This window comes from Phoxinus phoxinus (genome assembly GCF_949152265.1).
Source record: "Phoxinus phoxinus genome assembly, chromosome: 1".
Lineage (NCBI taxonomy): Eukaryota > Metazoa > Chordata > Actinopteri > Cypriniformes > Leuciscidae > Phoxinus > Phoxinus phoxinus.
Genome location: NC_136876.1, coordinates 52,533,979 through 52,555,251, shown reverse-complemented (window position 1 = coordinate 52,555,251; position 21,273 = coordinate 52,533,979). Strand labels below are relative to the sequence as shown.

At 39.0% G+C, this 21,273-nt stretch overlaps 1 protein-coding gene across 1 annotated transcript; it reads right to left on the bottom strand.

Annotated features, from left to right (window-relative positions):
- Positions 1-318: 318 nt before the first annotated feature.
- LOC307010415 (uncharacterized protein) lies at positions 319-19,807 on the bottom strand (the record flags this gene model as incomplete). The annotated part of the gene is made up of 17 exons (XM_079635053.1): positions 19,687-19,807; positions 17,683-17,745; positions 13,446-14,270; positions 12,631-12,725; positions 12,425-12,466; positions 11,844-12,195; positions 11,585-11,737; positions 11,145-11,246; positions 10,898-11,062; positions 7,574-7,624; positions 7,140-7,267; positions 6,959-7,003; positions 3,141-3,477; positions 2,977-3,054; positions 1,549-1,607; positions 487-567; positions 319-372 (listed from the first exon to the last, which is right to left on the bottom strand). Exons 1-17 carry the CDS (start codon positions 19,760-19,762, stop codon positions 319-321), a joined length of 2,706 nt encoding a protein of 901 aa, XP_079491179.1. The 5' UTR covers positions 19,763-19,807.
- Between the last annotated feature and the right edge of the window lie 1,466 nt (positions 19,808-21,273).

Sequence of the window (21,273 nt, the reverse complement as noted above, 5' to 3'; positions counted from 1 at the left end):
AACGTGCATTGTAACCGTGCGGTTGACCTTTTTTCGCGGTCTAATTCCTGTAATTAAAACTCAGCAAACCGCATTTTTAGCTGTTTGTTGTTCTTCCTCTCACTGAATAGAATGTGTAATGGCAATTATATCCACTGGGTGGCAATGTTGTAGTAAAATATTTTGTGCTGAGCCGAGCTGAATCGGAACCGGAAGTGTATTGTATGTCAGGAAGGGATATATCTCTCTCTGCTCCTCCTTTCATCTTATGTTATATTGTAGTATTTTGGTGCTTATTGTGTAATGTACTTGGAGAAATATATATTATTTTTTTTTGCTTTAGATGCTAGAGATGCAAAAAGACATAATCTCCTGGCTTGTATAGAGACTGATCTAATAATTGAAAGGCAAGAAACATATGTTTGGTGTAATTAGTGTTTGGTTGAGAATGGATGTGTAATAATGGTATATAAAGCTTTTGTTCAGCAGGCGTGTGTGTGTGGTCACAGGCAGCTGTTGTGACATGAGGGAGGGGTCATTCATTACCTCTTTACGCAATTTGGCGTTGTACACACGTGGAGAGTTGACCTGAAATCATAAAGAAAAAACAATAACAGACTTTAGTGCAAAGACTGACTATGCTTATGAGCTGTACTACAAACTTTAACAGAGGAAGTGGTTAAAAAGAAGAAACAAAACAGCACATGCAACCACCTCAGTCTATCATGAATGTGTTTTTTTCTCCATTTACATAATTTTCTTCTTAAATAATGCATATGCAATGTAGAATTTGATTTGTCTTGGATAATGTCCCCCCATTAATAACATGCCTAGCTTATTTTACCACATGATATCCACGAGACATGACCACATATAGTAGAAACTCTTTTATGGAAGCATACTGTGCAACTGGGGAGGAGATGACAAAGCAACAATGTGTTCAGAATGATTTGGACGATGGGAAGTTCATCAAGTACGCAGTTACTAGTATTCATTACACTACCGATACAGCGCCACCAACAGGTCTAAAAGTGTCCTCTAAATCTGCAGACCACTTCTACTCTTCAGCAGCGTTGGGGAGTCAGATTCATTCGTTATCGAATCGATTCATTCAAACAATGAACTGTTTAAAAATGATTAGTTTCAAAGAGAGGTAATCACAAGGTCTTTTGTGTGTGTGTGTGTGTGTGTGTGTGTGTGTGTGTGTGTGTGTGTGTGTGTGTGTGTCGGTAAAAGAGGTTTTTCTGTAAAATACTGCTGTTCACGCTATGTTGTAGATTAGGCTGTGTCAAATATTGTGGTTGTTTATGATTCTTAAATGTAACCCTCCTCAGTTGGAGTTTTATGCGAGGAGGTTTCAAAAGCCGCACGACTATGATTCATTCAAATGAACCGATTGGAAAAACTAATCGTTCACTATTCAGACATCGCTACTTTACATAAAAGTTTACACAAAAACACTGGATGTTCCTCTCTTAGTATAAACAGGGGTGGACTTATTCGGACATTATGCATTAATAACAGTGCTGGAGTGTTTATTTTCGTTCACCTATCAAAAGACATTCTTACCTCAAAAGGCAGGTCCTCTCCCAGGGTTGGTCCCATGGCCGCGGGAACTGCAGCATCCCCTGTTGACAGAGAATTCAAAATGATATGACTTGAAATAAAGTTTTTGTTTTTCAGCAGGTTTTTATTTTCCAACTTTATTCATAAAATTGTTAGAAATATAAAAAACAATTTTTATATGATGTCAAATGTGGTTTGTAATTTTGAGAAATAAATATATTTCAAAAGTGGATTTGGCGTGAATAACGTGACGACGCTAAGATTAGACTATTCAAACGAAAATCTCACCTAATGTAAAAATAGGCTACAGAGAGCCCTGTCATCTGGTATAATTAAGGCTAAAAATAACTACTCAAATTAAATATAGGCCTAATGCGGATTTTATTACAACAACAACAACTTTATAATATTTGAATAATATAGTACGCCTCACTTATTTCTGGTTATGTTTACTTTCAATGTACTGTGGTCAATGAGATGTCAGTGTTCGTCTAAACTAGCGAGTGTGTGAGAACAGAGGAATAACATCAGTGCGAACCACCAACATTTGGGATTAAATATTTGAACCATTCTGTGTCATTTTTCGATGTCAATATTTTGACTATTTGCATGTTTGTGCCCAAAATGCTATAATATTCAAAGTAGTTGACTGTGATTCTCCTCTACGCTGTGTGCGTTATTGATTAAATAGCCTAGCCTGTTTAACACGGGTACAGGCACCTTGGGCACCCCATTTTAAAAGACTGGATTAAACACCAGCGCACACAAGCAACCCTTTTAATACTCAATTTCATTTAAACATGTAAACCCAATATGACATGTCAGAAAGATGAAAACACTGTTCACGAGAAGACGAGCCTATAAGACGGCTGCAGCTTAGTGGATAAATATATTTAGCTATTTATTATTCAGAATGCACAGTTGGAAAGAAAATATATTTATAGGAACATTTCAGCAGGCTCAAGATAATTAATACAGAGATTATTATTCACTGTTTTAATCAATTGGCAGCCATTAAACACAGTGTGGAGGTGCGCTGAACGCTGTAAGCGGAAACTCCCGATCTGTACTAACTTAGAACGCGGAAGTAGTTGAGCAAGCAGACCATTGACGTGCTACATGTAAACGATATTATTTCTATTGTCCTGTAAAAAAATGCAGTTCATTTAAATTATTCAGCCTTTATGAGCAAGAAACTAATGCGCAAACGGCAATCTCATCGTTTTGATTTCATCATCCAGCAGACTTTCTGTGAAAGTTTTCAGAAGAGAGCGGATTAATCACGTTTGACCTTTCTGTAGTAGGCGAGTACACGTGAGGTGAGTGTCATCTTGACATACAAAGCCTTTGTTGCTGTTACTATGACATGAGCATTTAATCACTATGAATAACGCAATGTTATTTCCACTTTGTTCTTGTTATCGATCTTACCCAAGAACTGGCTTTGGCGGATACATTCCCATGTGAATAGAGTGATGCATTCGTAGATCTCATTTGTTTCTTCAATTTCTGCAAGCAATACATTTCCAGTGATTAGTAAAACATCAGCAGTCATCACCAGTCATCAATGATCCGTGTTCAAAAAGCTAACTCACCTCTGTAGTCTTTTTTGCCAATGTATGCATATTTGATATGCAGGGTTTCTGGGTTGATCAGTATCAATCTCTTGAGTAGTGGGTAAAACATTTTAGTATTCATGCAGTGACGCATTGCAGCCAAGCTTTGGGACATGATGCGGTTCGCTGTCTCTGCAGTCAGGCACCCTCCGTTTCCTCTGGTGAACTCCCTCAAGGTCACGTAGGCAGGAAGATGCTCCATTATCAGGATGGTTCGGTCTTCCAAGATGAAACGGTCATATATCCGTACGAAATGGTCGCAAGTGTAAGGCTTTTGCAATTCCAGCAATGCAGTGCCCTCTTCGACAAACTCAGGCTAAAGAAAAGAGATTGACAAAACACTCGCTAATTTCAAATCTCCTATTTAAAGAGTGAGGGAAATGAAAGATGAAAGCATTAGCTATGTTTCCATCACCCTGTTTTTATGCACATTTTGAAGTCTCGCATCAGAAACATGATGGAAATGGCAAATGAGAAAAAAATCCCTTATGTCGCAAAAAAGTTTTTGACTCGATCCGGCATCGATCCGATATTCAGTATCGGTATCGGCTCCGATACTGCCATTTTTGCCGGATCGGGTATCGGTCAGACGAGGCCGATCCAAATCCGATATTGTGCGTATACTATTCTGTACTATTGTTAAGCCCCACAAAAGGCACAAAAACATTATAAAGCACCATAAAGTTGTCCTGCACTATATTATAAGTGTTCGGAAGCCTTTATATAGTTTAATGTGAGATATAAATTAATATTTAAGTCATTAAATTCAAGATCACGTAAACTTTTCCCTCCGCTGCGGCTGTCAGTCATTCTCCATTCAGCATCAAACAGCGCGTCGCGTTCGGTTACGACGGTCAACACGAAGAAAAGCTCTCTCCAAGATGATTCAAAGTTACTATAATTATACTTGATCTGTAGATAAAGGTCTATGGTTTTGCATTAAACAACTTTATCTTGCTGGACTTTATTGCTGCACCTTAATCATGCTACCTTCTACCGGGTGTCTCTCACAACACTGGAGTCAGAGCATTATTGTTCTTCACGCGCACAGTAACTGACATTTAAAACTGTTAAAAGAAAATGCTCAATAAACTATTGCATAGATAGATAGATACTGTATAATACACTACGCATCAATATGTCTTTCCTTTGTGATTTGAACTTTTTAATGCGGACTCGAAGCGTTGACTCGTGTTGCTTCAAGCGCATCATTCTGCGCTCGGGATGCGCATAAGCATTTTGTGCCGCACTGTATTGCAAATATCATAATACAGCGACGCAATGAACGATTATTAATAGCCTTTTTTCTAGTTCTGTCCTATATCATATGTTGCTGCCTCATTAAACCGCTGTGCTATACATTTAAAACATGTCTCAATTTTATAGTAGGCCTAGGCCAGGGGTCGGCAACCGCATGCGGCTCTTAAGCGCCGCCCTAGTGGCTCCCTGGAGCTTTTTAAAAAATATGAAAATGGAAAAAATATTTTTTATTATAACCCTTTCGCACGTACGATCACACCGGTGTGATCAGTCTTGGCTGGTCCCTGGAGCGTCCGATCACACCGGTGTGATCAGTCTTGGCTGGTCCCTGGAGCGTCCGATCACACCGGTGTGATCAGTCTTGGCTGGTCCCTGGAGCGTCCGATCACACCGGTGTGATCAGTCTTGGCTGGTCCCTGGAGCGTCCGATCACACCGGTGTGATCAGTCTTGGCTGGTCCCTGGAGCGTCCGATCACACCGGTGTGATCAGTCTTGGCTGGTCCCTGGAGCGTCCGATCACACCGGTGTGATCAGTCTTGGCTGGTCCCTGGAGCGTCCGATCACACCGGTGTGATCAGTCTTGGCTGGTCCCTGGAGCGTCCGATCACACCGGTGTGATCAGTCTTGGCTGGTCCCTGGAGCGTACGATCACACCGGTGTGATCAGTCTTGGCTGGTCCCTGGAGCGTACGATCACACCGGTGGGATCAGTCTTGGCTGGTCCCTGGAGCGTACGATCCCACCGGTGTGATCAGTCTTGGCTGGTCCCTGGAGCGTACGATCACACCGGTGGGATCAGTCTTGGCTGGTCCCTGGAGCGTACGATCACACCGGTGTGATCAGTCTTGGCTGGTCCCTGGAGCGTACGATCACACCGGTGTGATCAGTCTTGGCTGGTCCCTGGAGCGTACGATCACACCGGTGGGATTAGAGCGCTCAGTGCATCACGTGATCAACTGCTAAATTCAAACGTGCTTTGGCGCTGAGCCAGAGACGGACGCGCTCAGTGCTTGTCATATATCACAACTATTCAGTGATTTCAACCACATAATGTTTATTTTAGGTTTAAGACATTTAAGAATCACATAAGTACTAAAAAAACAATGAATTTGATGTTGTAAAATTGATGTCTATGGAAGCGGCAATAATAATCCTTTATAATATAAATAGACGACACGTTTTATTCATATCAGATACACATTGTGTAAGTAGCTTTACATTTTACCCTATTCTTCTCCCAGTTCACCAGCCACTTACTTTCATGTATTTCGGGAGAAGTGGATGAATTGACGTGTTGTAACGTAAATCCAACAGATAAGTTAGCTCAACTAACGCGATCGTTATAAAGGTGTTTATACAACAAAACACATCCACATGCACATATTTGACAATCGGAATATCAGTGTTTCATACTATAAATAATAAATGTGTGAATATTTTTAATAAAAAAGGAAAAATTACATGAAAGCAGATCATCATTCATTCAGCGCTGTGTTGTGGTTGCGCTGTGTCACGTGAAAAGGCAATGACGCGTAACCATGGAAACAATAAAGTGACAGATTCGAAACAAAGGTCGCCTTGCTCATTACCGGTATGTATTTGTAGCATACTTATAATTTTGATACTAGGGGGCTAATAAAGCTAATATAGACATTAAAAGTATGTGTTGCCTTCATTATAAGGCTTATATAAGGCTTTAAATTTTTTGCGGCTCCAGACAGATTTGATTTTTTTTTTTGGTCCAATATGGCTCTTTCAACATTTTGGGTTGCCGACCTCTGGCCTAGGCTATAAAATAATTAATCTTTTTGATTTTTGTTATCTTGTTTTTCATGAATGTATTTTACAACAATACAAAGAGCAATGTGTAACGTTTTACCACATTTAGTGTTACACTTATTGTCTCATATTTGTTCCCCACTAAATGTTTTTTCATGTTCAGATTTAATACAATTATTGTGCACTTGTGATTTTTTTCTAGACTAAATTCTACTGCTGAATTATCCACTAATGTAGTTTATAATAGCATTTTTGTCACAGATTATGATCATCTTTTTTTTATTTGTTGTTTTCCTTTATAATGAAGTTGTCTGTATTAAGTAGATTGTGTTTAACACACAAAAGAGTGATTATCAGTTCAACACAGAGTTATAGAAATTCTACTTGATTAAAAAGAAAAAACTGTGCTGGTATCGGATTGGTATCGGTATCGGTCGATACTCAGAATGTTTGGTATCATTCTGGTATCATAAATAATTGAACATGCACATGTATTGTAAGTTCTGGTAAAGAGGGGTGGGGTCACATTTATAAATGGACTTGAAAGTAACTTTCTGAAGTAACTAGTTACTTTTAAAATTTGTAACTGAGTAACTAATTTAGTTACTTTTTGGAAGTAGTAACTAGTAACTGTAACTAATTACTTTTTAAAAGTAACTTGCCCAACACTGGTTATATATCATACTATCTATATTACCGAAATTTAACAAACCAATTCTTACTAGAGAATTTCATGAAGAAAAGTCTTGTCAACTTACCGATGCTTCCCAAAGTCTGCACCTCTCAACAAATTTGATGTCAACCTAAAAAAAAAAAAGAGAGACTTTTTTTTGTACATGATCATCTACAGTCTTTAATTTTTTTAAACACTTTTTGATCAAAACTGTTAACACTGATGTTTATGGCAAGACTCAAAGTTCACAGAAGGAAACAACATACTTTCTGGCCGTCCGATCTTCTGATTCCTTCATAGACACCATCATCATATCCCTGTTTCTTTCCCACTTTATAAAGAGACCGAAAGTATTTGTGCCGCAGTGTCGGTTCATCAGGAAACATTAATGTCACTGAAAAACACACAGCAACAACGTGTTAACATACAGCATGAGACTGAACACACCAGTGCAGATCAGGAGCCAGTATGAGTGGAGATTACAAACAAAACCAGAACAACAGATTGAAATAGACATGAATCCAGTGGTACGTGATACCTCTACTATAAGTAGAAGTAGCATATAGGTTCTCATTAACGTAACCGTGGCAGCAGGAGGTTGTTGCTGAATTGAATTGTCTCTAGAACTAAGCGTGTAGAAATCTCAGTTAACTGGCTACAAAAAATAGACTACAGCACTGCATGATAACTGGAGACTCACGGTATGTTGGCCCGGCTGGAGGCGGCTCTTGTCCAGGTGTTTGACGATGCTCTTTGAAAGCAAAGAATATTGATTAGAAACATTTATTAGCACAGATTACAGCTGAATGATTAACGTAAAACTGTCCTGATGTTCATGTGAATAATTAGCAGGTTTAGCATTGAAGTTCATGTTAAAAAAGATAACTTAGTCCAGTATCCAGGCGCTGTTTGACAGGCTTTTAGTGGCTGTGAGCGTCGGGTGTGTGTGAATATGAAATGTTTAGCCGGCAAGGCTTTCAATCACATGCAAATAATGAACTTTTGTAAATGGCAGTGTCCCGTGAGTGTAACTCTACCTCTGCCTTAACATGTGATGTGAATGTAACAGAACTGCCACTGATAGCAGAAGCAGATCGTGGAGACATTTTAATCGTCCACGATCAAATATTGTGATATCGCACACCCCCATGTGTTATTTCTGCTCACAGTTGGTACTCAACCAGAATAATACTTTTGCGGCCGCCGTTCCCCCGCGGTGGCAAATTGGGTTTTTGCTGCCCTTTACCGCTGAGTGGCGCTGTAGACTTTGAAAAGTGTCAGTTTATCCTCTCTATGGCGTAATCTGCAGCGGCTCATTGAGGGCTGAGGTCGCAGATAAATTCAAGTTAAACACTTGAGTATACTATAATAGCCTACTTGTCTTTTACTTCGTGTTATTTTAATTTGTTAGTAGATTTAATAACTGACATAACAGTGAACTAAATTAAAATAAATGATCGTAAAATGAAAACATTGTCAGGACTTGCTAACCGATGTTAGTCGGCAGCATTTGTGTTTTAGGATTAATTAAGAATGAAATAAGGCTTACAGTAGGTTATTATTATTAGCATACTTTTCTTTAATAAATAATTAAAACATTTCAACATAAACATTGCAATAGAAAAATGTCACATCAATGAGGCTTTGCATAAGGATAAGAGGTTAAGCTCATGTTCATAAGACAGCGTTCAGGCGATAGCTGTGTTTGAATCTCATCTTTATCATATTCATAACTTTGTTTCTTGTTTAATATGCTATTTGTCAAAAATAAAAACTTTTGAAATATGAATTTATTGATTCGAAACACTTTTCGGAGCATTGTTCTATTCATTGTCTGTCATTTATATGTATAGGCGTTTGGATGATAACATTGAAGCCTGTTAACCGATGTTAGCCGACAGCGTTTGTTTATTTATTGACGCCCTTGACATGCGCGAGTAAATCACGCGATATGATCAAACGATTTTTTCTAACCAGTCTAATCAGTCGGGCTGGATCTTTGGATCCTTAAAACCAGGGAGCGATTTGTGAATTAAGCAGATGGTGGTTAATTTAATTTTTTCAAATAAATCACGAACCACAGTGGGTATTTCCACCACAGAAAACATTTTGTCGTTTGTGAGTGTACATGAATAAAAGTTTACAGTTTTTAATGATTTACTCATATCTGTAAGACCAAAATATGGCCTACGTAGCCTAGTCTATATTAAGTTGTTTTATGAGAAAAATAAATCAAATGAAAGCGCCGCCGCGTCTGTCGAACACATTGAACATGCCAGAATAAAACCCGATTTTAGAACAATGCGCTACGCCAGTTGGCGTGGTGTGCCAAAATACTTCATTATAAACTTCAATATTTCATTCAAAACAATCCCAAAACGACATTTTGAAAAGCTGTGCGTGCATTAAGGACACCGGAACCAGGATCGAAACTGAAACGCACTGCATGTTATCTCGCAATAGAGGAGCAGACGCGCTGGTTCTGACTTTATTGTTTGTTGTTTTAAAAGTGCGTGTTGCATATCTTTATTTTATATATTTTATATAGTCTATTGGTGAAGTATAGCATTGATTACTGGGGGGGTAAAAAATGATTCAGCAAAAGCAGGGATATTTAGACCAAATGGAAATCCCCGTCCCCCTGGCAAATCGCACCTTGCACAACCATATTTTTAAAAACTCTTTTTGTATAGGGAAGACCATAAAGTTTTTTTTCTGTTTCTAACAGAACTGCTTTTGAAATTATGATCGGAATAATTATACAAATTCAGTCATTCTGTTGGATAATATTTGTTCCTTAGTGTAAAATGGAAATGCATGGTCATTTGATTTTACAAATAAGCACAAAAAAAACCTAAATGCTCTAACAGAGTTTTAGACCTAGACAAATCTCTCTCCATTAATAATGTCTTCTACATCAATGAAACCTAAGTTCTCCCACCCGAATTTACAGGACAGAAGTGCAGTTGCTCAGCAGTCAGTGAGTGTTTGCTCACACGAGAGAAAAGCGTTCTTCATTCATTCCTCAACAGAATAGTAAAAATAATCAGCATCATTACAGCTCATTTATTTTCACTGACTGCGAGATATGCCTATAATGGTCTTTTGGTGTATTTTTTGTTTGTTTGTTTGCTATTGCGCTGCTATTCGCGCTGAATAGGCTTCTGTTGTGCTGTTGTGACACAGCTTTTGTAACATTATTGTACAGGGAATGTCAATAGCTCTTTTTTATTTTTTTATTTTTCATGTTTGTTGTAGGCTTATTTGGAGATGACCATAGTTGTAGTATTTCATCCTTACTGTTAATTGACCCTTCGCAGGGAGCTTGAGTGACAGGTGATCTGACCAATCATACTTCACCAACCGCCATTTTGTCCGAGAAAGCAGTCAGGAGAGTTAGTAGATTAACATGGGAGGATTTGAACTTGAGAAGCGGCGTGTACTGACGCCTTTACGCGGTTAAAACAACATTCATTCTGATGTTCATTCATGTTTATTTGATGCTATAAATTAATCGAAGGAAGAGATGATCGGTTCACGAGTAGCTTTAACTGATGCTACAGCGATCTGTCACACACATTAAAGAGCCACAAAACGCTATTTATTGTTTCAATTTCTTTTAAAAAATGACCAAATTTGAAAGATGAGACTGTTTAATATGTTTAATATCAAAAGTAAGCTGGTTGTCAGTGTCCTCTCTGCTCCGCGATGTGTTTTTCACTGCGTGAGAACATGGTGTGTGGCGTGAGAGCGGCGTAGCTTGTCGGACATAGCGACAGTAACTAAGGGGGGCGGGTCTTTGCGAACGGTCAATTGACATTAGCCCCACTTACGTTTACAAATGCGGCAATAGCTGCTGTTTTGCTAAATGTCCCTCTGCGCCACCTGGTGGTCATTCGCGAATGACTTTGAAATGCGACTGGTTTAGTTTTGCTGCGGTGACTTTGCCGCGGCGGTAATAGGCATTCTGGTTGACTACCTACTGTACATGTGAGTTTTGATGTGTATTAATGTCCTCAGTTACCTGTCGGGTTGTTCTGCGCTGGCACATCTGTTGGGCTGCTGCTGGGGTTTCTGGTCGATGTCGATGGTTGAGCACTGCTGCTATCCACTCCCTCAGGTAAATACTCATATGAGTCCACGAAGACGTCGCTGCTGCTGCTATCCACTCCCTCAAACTGCATGTAGCCTAAGGAAAAATGAAAACTAACATCAGAAACTGATCAGGCTGAAGCGGACATGAATCAAAGAGGTAATAACTAGAGACTCACCGTCTGTGTCTGGTGTGTTCTTAAACCAGTCATGATCTAAAATGTTCTGTAAGCTGATCCCTGACTGTCGGCCACGAAGTTTCCGAAGTAGATCCTGGCATTCTGTAAACGTTTTCAGAAGAGAGCTGATTAGTCCCGTTTGATTTTGAGATATCATTAGTTTCTTGGGCAATTTTTTGGGCAATTATGCTATGAGGCTAACGATATGTCGTTTATGCAAGTAAGGTAATGCTAGCATCAAATACACTGCATTTGTTGCTGTTACTATGGCATTCACTGGATGCCCATGAACATTTATTCATTGCTAAACTTCACTGTCAATCCGCTGTGTTTTACACTTCGTTTATTTGTCATCAAGGTAGTTTTACTGTCACTTGTGTAAGAGCTTTACATGTTTTCAAGCAATGCTATTTCCATTTCGTTCTTGTTTTTGGTCTCACCGTTGGACAAGCGTGTATTTTTCCAACCAAACCAAAGTTTCAAATCCAAAAGACATTTTCCTCCGACCATCCCCTTCAGCGCTCTGTGTAAGCCTTCATTTGTTGCCATTAAAGCCTGAATTCTCCTCTCTGCCACTGATTTCACTTTGGTTTCTGTAAGCAATACGTTTTCAGTGTTAAAAAAAAAACTTTAAAACGCCCTTATTTCCATATCCTGTGCATAATAAATCAGTGACTTGTGCTCAAAAAGCAAACTCACGTCTTTCGCTGATGGTCAGTGCTCTGTAAAAGCCGGTCAACTTGATCTGCATGGTGTATGGGTCGATGAGCACTTTTTTCAGGCTCATGTCTTTATAATAAACACCCTTTTCACTGCAGTCCCGTAACGCAGCGATGAGTTTCTGCATGATGTCTTCTGCTTCTGCTTCCGTCAGACGACCTCCGTTTTCTTTGATGAAGTCACACAAGGTTATGCTGGGACCTGGATGCTCCATAATTAACATGTTCTGATCTTCCATGTCAAACCAGTCGTATAACTTCACGACACGGTCGCTGTGTTCCATCATCCGCATTATAGCCGCCTCTCGACACAAAGGTTCGGAGTGGCCAATCTAAAAGAAGAGATTGACAAAAGGTGAGTTGACTCCGAACCTCAAACCTCCTTAATAAAGAGTGAGGGAAATTCAAGAAGAAAACAACAAACTGTACATGTACTTTACAACTGATGCTTCAAGGCTTTGATCGTCCGTTTCAGTTTTATCTTATGCAGAATTATCAATTACATATTATAAATCATTCTTAATAGTAATTTTCATGAAGAATAAAATCATGGCAACTTACGTGGAAATCAAACCGGCGCTTTTTAACAAATTTGATGATCACCTAAAAAATAAAGAAAATATTTGCAAACGTAAGTGAACTGATCCATTTTTGTTGTTTACATGATAATCTACAATCTTTTTTAAAACATGTTTTGATCAAAACTGTAAACACTGATGTTTATGTCAGGACTTGAAAGTTTGGTGTATCCAGGAAGAGAAACATACTTGTTTGCCGTCTGATTTTTGAATTCCTTCATGGACAATGCCATGGGACTTCGATGCCAGTTTCTTTCCCAGTTGATAAAGAGAGTCAGAGCTTCCTGAAAAACACACAACACATGATACTGAACTGCTTATGACTAAACACACCTGTGCCGATCAGGCGAGGAACCAACCGGTGTGAAGATTACAAATAAAATCAGTAAACAGGCTGAAATTATAATATCGCACAGCATATTTTAGAATGAAGGATTTAAAGTTTTCCGATGGCTTCTCCTGTGAAGCTGATCTTCTGTCCGCATTCACTCACTCCACACGGCCGTCACTCGCAGGAACACACTTATGCAGGCTACACACACTTCACAAGATATCACAGCTGGATTCGAAATTACATATATCACTGAATTGTGAAATTAAATGTTGATATGATATTCATAAACTTGTTTAAATGATGTAGATGCAGATTTGCTGAATGTTGACGGCAGATGAGAAAGTATCTTAGCCTGATTGTTTGCCTTTTCTGTTACAAATAATATGAAAGTAAACGCTTTTTCGCATACCATTAGCTTTCTTTGTTTACCAGTTCTGTCTAAAAGTGTTATATCACTGACAGAGATGGTAAACTAAAGAAGACGGAGAATGTGAGCGAGCGCTGTGTGATCACGTTTTCTTCTCCGGCGCTGGTGTTCTCAAAATAAGAGTCCCGCTTCTAATACATCGGCCAATCAGAAAAATGTATCGGCCGATGTTTTAAAAATGCCAAATATCGGTCGACCACTACATGTGAGTTTTGATTTGTATTAATGTCCTCAGACAGTTACCTGTTGGGTTGATCTTCACAGGTCCATCTGTTGGGCTGCTGGGGTTTCTCTCAGATAACACCGCAGCGCTGGTCGATGGTTGAGCGTAATCCACCACGGGCTCAGTCTCAAGCACATCTGTGTCTGGAGTCGGCTCCTGTCCGGGTGTTGGTGGACCCTCCTGTGATAACACCGCAGCGCTGGTCGATGGTTGAGCGTAATCCACCATGGGCTCAGTCTCAAGCACATCTGTGTCTGGAGTCGGCTCCTGTCCGGGTGTTGGTGGACCCTCCTGTGATAACATCGCAGCGCTGGTCGATAGTTGAGCACTGCTGCTATCCATTCCCTCAGGTAAATACTCATATGAGTCCACGGAGACGTCACTGCTGCTGCTATCCATTCCCTCAGGTAAATACTCATATGAGTCCACGGAGACGTCACTGCTGCTGCTATCCATTCCCTCAGGTAAATACTCATATGAGTCCACGGAGACGTCACTGCTGCTGCTATCCATTCCCTCAGGTAAATACTCATATGAGTCCACGGAGACGTCACTGCTGCTGCTATCCATTCCCTCAGGTAAATACTTATATGAGTCCACGAAGACGTCGCTGCTGCTGCTATCCATTCCCTCAGGTAAATACTTATATGAGTCCACGGAGACGTCACTGCTGCTGCTATCCATTCCCTCAGGTAAATACTCATATGAGTCCACGGAGACGTCGCTGCTGCTGCTATCCATTCCCTCAGGTAAATACTCATATGAGTCCACGAAGACGTCGCTGCTGCTGCTATCCATTCCCTCAGGTAACGTTGCATGCATGATGTTCACTTTCTGCATGAAGCCTAAGGAAAAGTTCAAACTAACATCAGAAACATCAGGCTGAAGCGGACATGGATCAGTGTGGTAATAACTAGAGACTCACAAACAATAAGTGTAAGCTATTGTGATTGTCAGAACATTTGGTCGCCTAACTAAACACTATTGTATTAAGTTTAGTGGCAGCATGGTGCAATAATTGGTATAGGCTACTGCTTTTATTATTGCTTGATACAAATTTTACAATTTTTTTATTTAATTCTTGTGGTTTTATTCCGATCTTGATTCAATTACGTGTTAGGTACAGTAGATGCATGTTGATTTCCAGAAGTCCGCCAGTAATCGTGTCCCACCCCAGCTAGCCAGCGGATCGCACCGTTCGCGGCCGAGTGTCGGCTCACTCGCTGTGTACTGGCAGCGGCTCACCGGAAGAGATGGTTGCCAGATTTGGCTAGGTTTTGGCTGTGTGGAGCTGGGCCGATTGTGGTTGATAAATGGTGCATTAGGCACATTAACTTGTTATCTGTTTCATTTAGAGTTTTGTTTCCTACGGTTTTATCTAATATGGTGTTTTAATGGGTCTTTGAACTCGCTGGAAATAGTGTTTTAAGTGTGCTCAGCATATGTTGAAAGAGTCCCTCTTTTTGACTAGACATTTGTTGGGAAGTAATGACATGGTGTCCATGAGAATGAAGGATTGCTGAGCTGTTTGTTTAAATGTGTTTTTGTTTGTTGTATGAGGTTTTTCCCAGGCGGTTGCACTTGTGGGCGCACGTGTGGTGTTTACTTTCAGTGGAGGCAGTGGTTTGGTGTGAGGGTGTCACATATAGGTAAATGCTGTAGAGAATTAATTGTTTGTTTGGAGTATTATTCATTTCTTCACTCCAATTGTACTCAGTGCACTGCCTGGGTTGTGTTATTTTGTTCTGTTTGATTATTAGGTTTATTTTATGTGTCCATATGGACGGGGCTTTGTTAAATAAAACTGCTGTGTAAAAGCATTTATCAAAATCCTGACTGCTGGTTCATTTTATACATCAAACATGATTTACCTGTGAGCTCTTTAAGTGGGCTAGCTTGCAATTAGTTATAACCGTAATTCACCTTTGGCTAAGCCCCGCCCCCCTTATTTACTGTTGCTACCTCCGACAACTTCATCTGGGCTCTGGTTTGGTATCAACATGGCTTATGCTGTGACAGCTCTTCCTGCTGAAATTTTATCAAACTTTTATAAAGCAGCAAATAAAGTGTCCGATAGAAGTAGGCAAAAGGGGCTCAGTGTGCGTTCGAAGGCTTTATTCAAGACAAACGGTGAAACGCAAGCAACAACAAGGCATCCAAATAGAGGCAAAAGCATAACGGTCACAGTCAAAAACTGAACCACCGCATATCCTAATCGATACGGAGGGTGTGACTAACAATATCAGGAGAAACACTGTCATGCAAAGCTGGGTAGGTCTCTATTCACTTCTATAATCGTTATTATTTACAAAGCAAACGGACTACGCGAGTATAAAGTTGTATTTATTAGCAGCGTGTGCTAGCGTAACGTTATCAACATTAGGGCAGAGAACCGAAATCATAACCTAAACCAGCATAAAACTGTCTAACTAGTATAACTTCACAGTAAGGTTAAAAGCTAAATATATCTTAGAGCACAAAAGTGTGCTTGTTGATCCTTGAGGGGTTTCGCTGACTGAGAGGACGTCCACACAGTTTAATCCAAAGACGACACTTGTCAGTATTTAACTTCGGTTTTGGGAAGGGAAAAAACGGACACCCCCTCCACCCTCTCTGGGAAACGCGTATCTGTGTTACAAATGCCCCAGGCACAACGTTTAACCATATTTTTTATAAAATGACGACGTAATAGCCTGCCGAGACCAAAAATATGAGCCTCCTGCGTTGAAGTCAATGGAGCGCTGTGAAAAAGTGTCGGAGCCTCTGTGGAGCTCGTTCTTGGCTGCGCTGTGATTGGTCAATCTACATTCTAGGGCGTGGCTTAGCCAAAGGCGAATTAAACTAAACTACACCTGTTCTGTCTCCATGCAGCGTATATTCTCTGGCTCTGTACACTGAAAAAAGTGCACATGGCTTGTCATTAGTTTAAAGAACTTTTTATACTTGATCTGACTTTTCTGGCTTGTCGTTGTAGACCAACGACAAGCCAGAAAAGTGAATTTATCAAGAAAAATTAGATATGTACACTGAAAAAAAATATTTTTCTTGTTTGAATGATTCTGCTTGTTATCATCAGGTGTCTTCAATAATGCTCAATCATAACTCAATTAATCACTTAATTATCTCATTAACTTTAACACTGCTTCAGTGTTCATTTAATACTGGGGATTTTGCTGTGTAAAAAGTAGTTTTTTCCAAAATAAATAATAAATAAATAATCTGGCTCTGCATTATTGCCCGAACAGATAATGAAATTTAATGAACATAAAGGTCCATGTTTAATAAAAATGTTCATGAAATTAAAAAATATTTAGGAGATTGATGTTTCATTTAGTTTTATACATGTTCTCATATTCATTTATTTTGTTATAATGTCAGTAATAATCAAGGTTATTACACGATTCTTTGGCTCTTCTGTAGCATGGTTTTAGTGAAGTGTAACACAAATATCGTCATGTGTGTACTCTACTTCTCACGGCTGCTTCCTGATGGTTTAGAGAACAATTACTCCGAGTCGCCCCGTAGTTTCAAAGAATAGTACATCGGCGAGCGTGTAAAGTATAAACGCCTCGTCCGTTTAGGGGAGGCTCACTGTGCGGAGCCAGGCGGAAGTATAAACAAGGCTTTAACATTTAACGTGCATATCAATACTTCTTTATGGATGCGCGAATCATGGGCGCTCACTCAATCCCTTGAAGAAAAGCTAAACATCTTTGCTAGAAAATGCTACCGAATCATGTTGGGAATCAATCAAGCAGAATCTCACATGACAAATGAACAATTATACAGCACAACAGGTCAACAGCCAATTAGTGATATCATTAGGAGAAGACAGCACCAGTTCATTGGACACTGCCTTCACATGGGGGACAATGAACCAGCACAAATATATGTTTTTTACAAGTCGGAAGTCGCATCGAACCGGCGGGGTAGACCAAGAATATCATACAGGGACTACGTCTATCAGTACTACGAACACCTAGACCTAGATAAGGAACGACTACATGAAGAGCTGACCAGCATATCAAAGGAAAGAGGACTGTGGAGAAATATCATCGCGCCTAAAAAGCCCGCCCGATGATGATGATGATGATTTAACATTAATGTTAAATGTTTTCACACATCAAGTATCTGTATTTTGCTCATGTCTCATTGCAGCCTATAGGTGGTGCCAGAAAGTGGGAACACAGGTCAAAGAAATGTGTTTTAAACTCTGTGTAAATGGAGAGTTTCTCTAAAGTATTTAAGGAGTTTTACCTTGAGACTGACGCTTCTTAAAGAGAAACCAGAGTCCAGCGGTGATCAGAACCAGAGAAGAGCCTGAAAACACAGAGAATAATCAGAGAATATGGTCACTTTGAGATAATAATATTACAGTTATATCTCTTTGTGTGGAATTAATTCATTAAAGTATGAGACTAGTATTTATTTTTGTTTTTTTTGATAAACCTTTCAAGGTCATATAATGTACATTACTTCTGCTTGCTTTGGGGCCCTAATAATTTATGTGTTATTTATGAGAACACTGGCTGAATGGACATTAATGCACTTATTACATGGCTACTTGATAGTGCAACTGACCGATAACAATGGAGTATTCCAGCAAGCCGTGTTTTAATGTGGTGCGTGTATTCTTCTCATTTCAGCTCTGAGTCCATTTGGGCTGAAGGTCAAGACAGACCCAAATCAAAGCTGGACTGTAACCTACTGGCCTTTATGATTGACAGACTTCATACTGATAACTACTGGCCTGGATGCTGCATCACATGTTTTTGAGCAAATCTTTTTCACCTAGAATTAAGTGTGGTGGAGTATTCTGGCCTAATTAAAAGAGAACGTTTCTGAGCCAAATTAAGATAAATAAGTGTTCTGGTGACTGGCGTGTTTATTGAACCAATCAGAGAAGAGTAAATTGAGAGTCAGCGAGAAGCTCATTTGATTGGCTACATGAAGAAGGTGGACCCGCCCTCCTCTTCTCGCTTGCAAAACTCACCCCCAATTTCCACCAATATCCTATTTATTTTGCGTTAGCATGAAGCTGCAGTTTTCTTACACTTGAAAGGCGATTTACACCTTTACAAATCTTCTCTTGAGCATGCAGATTTAATTAACGCTCGGCGCTCACAATCCTATGTACACTTTCACAAATCTTACTCTGTGCATGCGATTCTTTATGACATAATTTAACCTTAACCCTTAATCACTGTTAAAAAAGGATAACACTTAAGACTTTTAAAGAGCGATGGCATAAGGAAATATACATTTGTAAATTTGTAAATGCATTTGAATGCCACTTCAGATTCGGCCTCTGTGTTTATGACATAATTTAACCTTAATGTGCCTCTGTTTTTCCTCTCTATTGCAAAGATTTTGTTGATACAATTTGATTGGTAACAGCTCTATTATTATAATATTATTGTGTCTTATTATTATAATTTGATTTAATGTATGAAATTGACACAAAAGTATATGCATGCTTATAATTAGGTTTAAAAATAAATGTTTAAAGGTAAAACTGCCCATAAAAGGTAAAAGAAATCAATGTCTGTCACTGCTGTGAACTGACCGACACACAGAGTATGAAGATTATCAAAAACTTCCTAAACATGCCAAGCTACCAGCACAACAACACACACTGCTCAATATTTCCTCTGTGTAACGGTACACATAGCGCTATATCCTTGCAAGTACAATTTTGCTTAAGTATTATTTAAGTAAAAGTATTGCAACCATGGTGAAATTTGTAGTTACGGGTTTACTACAACAATCACAGATAAACCAGTTGTAGTGAAACCATGGTTCATTGTGTAAGTTGATGGTTTTACTGCAAATACTGTGGAATGATGGTGGTTATATAACACTTTATTACATGGCTTGGTTGAATGCTAATGTAGAACAACATTCAACATGATAACACACCGTTGCTAACTATAACAGAGCGTTGCCATGGACGCAGGATTCTAACCGTAGACGGAACGGACTATTTTCTTTAGCGGAAGCCATATAAATCGTTTTTAAAACAATAAATTCATTTTTAAATCAATATTGTGTGTCAAATTATTGATTTATTTGGTAGGTAGCCATGTAATAAGCGGGTATCGAATACACTCCTTCATTCAGCCTGCATTCGCTATAACAACCGCCTCGCTACATTATCCCTTAACGTTACATAACAATGATGTTTTCTAGAGCACCATCTTATCTTTAACAATAATAATAACATTAATCATATCTAGCCAAGTTTCAGAAGTTTCTCCTTACAGAAAATGGGAATCCAGTCGCTTGATGAGTCGGAAAAAATCCGCAAGAGCGCATCAACGAAGCTCAATGGCGCCATCTTGTAGACTGCGTTCGGTAGTGACTAACGTCCTGGTCAGGTGAGCTGAAGATATCTCAATTTATGTTGTATATTAAAGTATACCGTATTCTCTCAGACAGAAACACAGCTAACGTTAGTGACTGATGGTAATCGCTGTTGAACAACTCCACCTGTGGCGTCATGTGGAACTCTGACGTCACGGCTGTGCTCTCATAGACATGTATAAAGGCTGCTCTGCTAGCGGTCGAATATGGGTCAATATTTTTCTTGATTTTTGTAAGGCTTTTGACTCCGTAGAGCATCAATTTATTTTTGAGTCACTTAGAAAATTTGGTTTTGGAAATTTCTTCACTAGTGCAATTAAAACCCTTTATAAGAACAACAACAGTTCAATTAAATTGTTGGGTGGCACTTCTAGTAGGTTTAATTTCTCTGTAGGCAGGGTTGCCCTGTCTCTCCTTATTTATTTCTGATAATAAGTCAACTCCTTGCAAATCATATTAAAGCTAGTACGATTAAAGGTATGACTATTATTGATAAAGAACTTGTTATAACACAATTAGCAGACGACACACACCACCCTCTTTCTCCAAAACGATAATCAAATACCCATTGCAATTAAAATAATAGAAGAGTTTTCTAAAGCATCTGGTGTTTATCTAAATGTAAAGAAATGTGAACTTATGGCGGTCAAAGAATGTTCAGTGGCATCTTATTGTAACATTCCAGTAAAAACAGAAGTCAAATACCTACGGTAGGAATTACAATAAATAAGAATCAAAAGAATAGAAGTTCATTAAACTTTAATCCTGTTATTCAAAAAACTCAGAGGACGTTTATCAATGGCTTCTAAGAGACTTGTCATTAAGAGGGAGAGTTCTGATTTCAAAAGCAGAAGGTTTGTCCCGGTTAACTTATACAGCTATGGCTCTTCAGGTTGATGATAAAATATCGAGGGAGATTGATAAGATGCTTTTTGGTTTTGCTTGGAAAAATAGGATACATTATAAGAAAATCAGTATTAATGAACTCGTATGAAAATGGTGGTCTCAATTTCCTGAACTTTGCTACATTAAACAATACGTTTAAAATCAAGTGGATTAGACAACTTGTTAGGTATCCAGCCTCTATTTGGAATATAATTCCCCTCCATATTTTATCTAGTTTGGGTGGCATAAATTTCTTCCTTGTTTCCAATTTTGATATTAACAAAATACCAGTGAAACTTTCTGCATTTCATCGTCAAGCTTTTCTAGCATGGAGTTTAATTTACAAACACAACTTTTCACCACACAAATACTTTATCTGGAATAATAGGGACATTCTTTTCAAACATAAAACTATTTTCTTTGAAAATTGGTTTCGAAATAATATTGTTTTGGTAGACCAATTATTTAATTCAGATGGCCTTCTGTTTACTTATGAGGAATTCATGTTCAAATATAATATTCCTATACCACCAAGGGAATTTGCAGCTGTTTTTGGAGCAATTTCTTCTAAAATATGTATGTTATTTAAACAACAAAAAA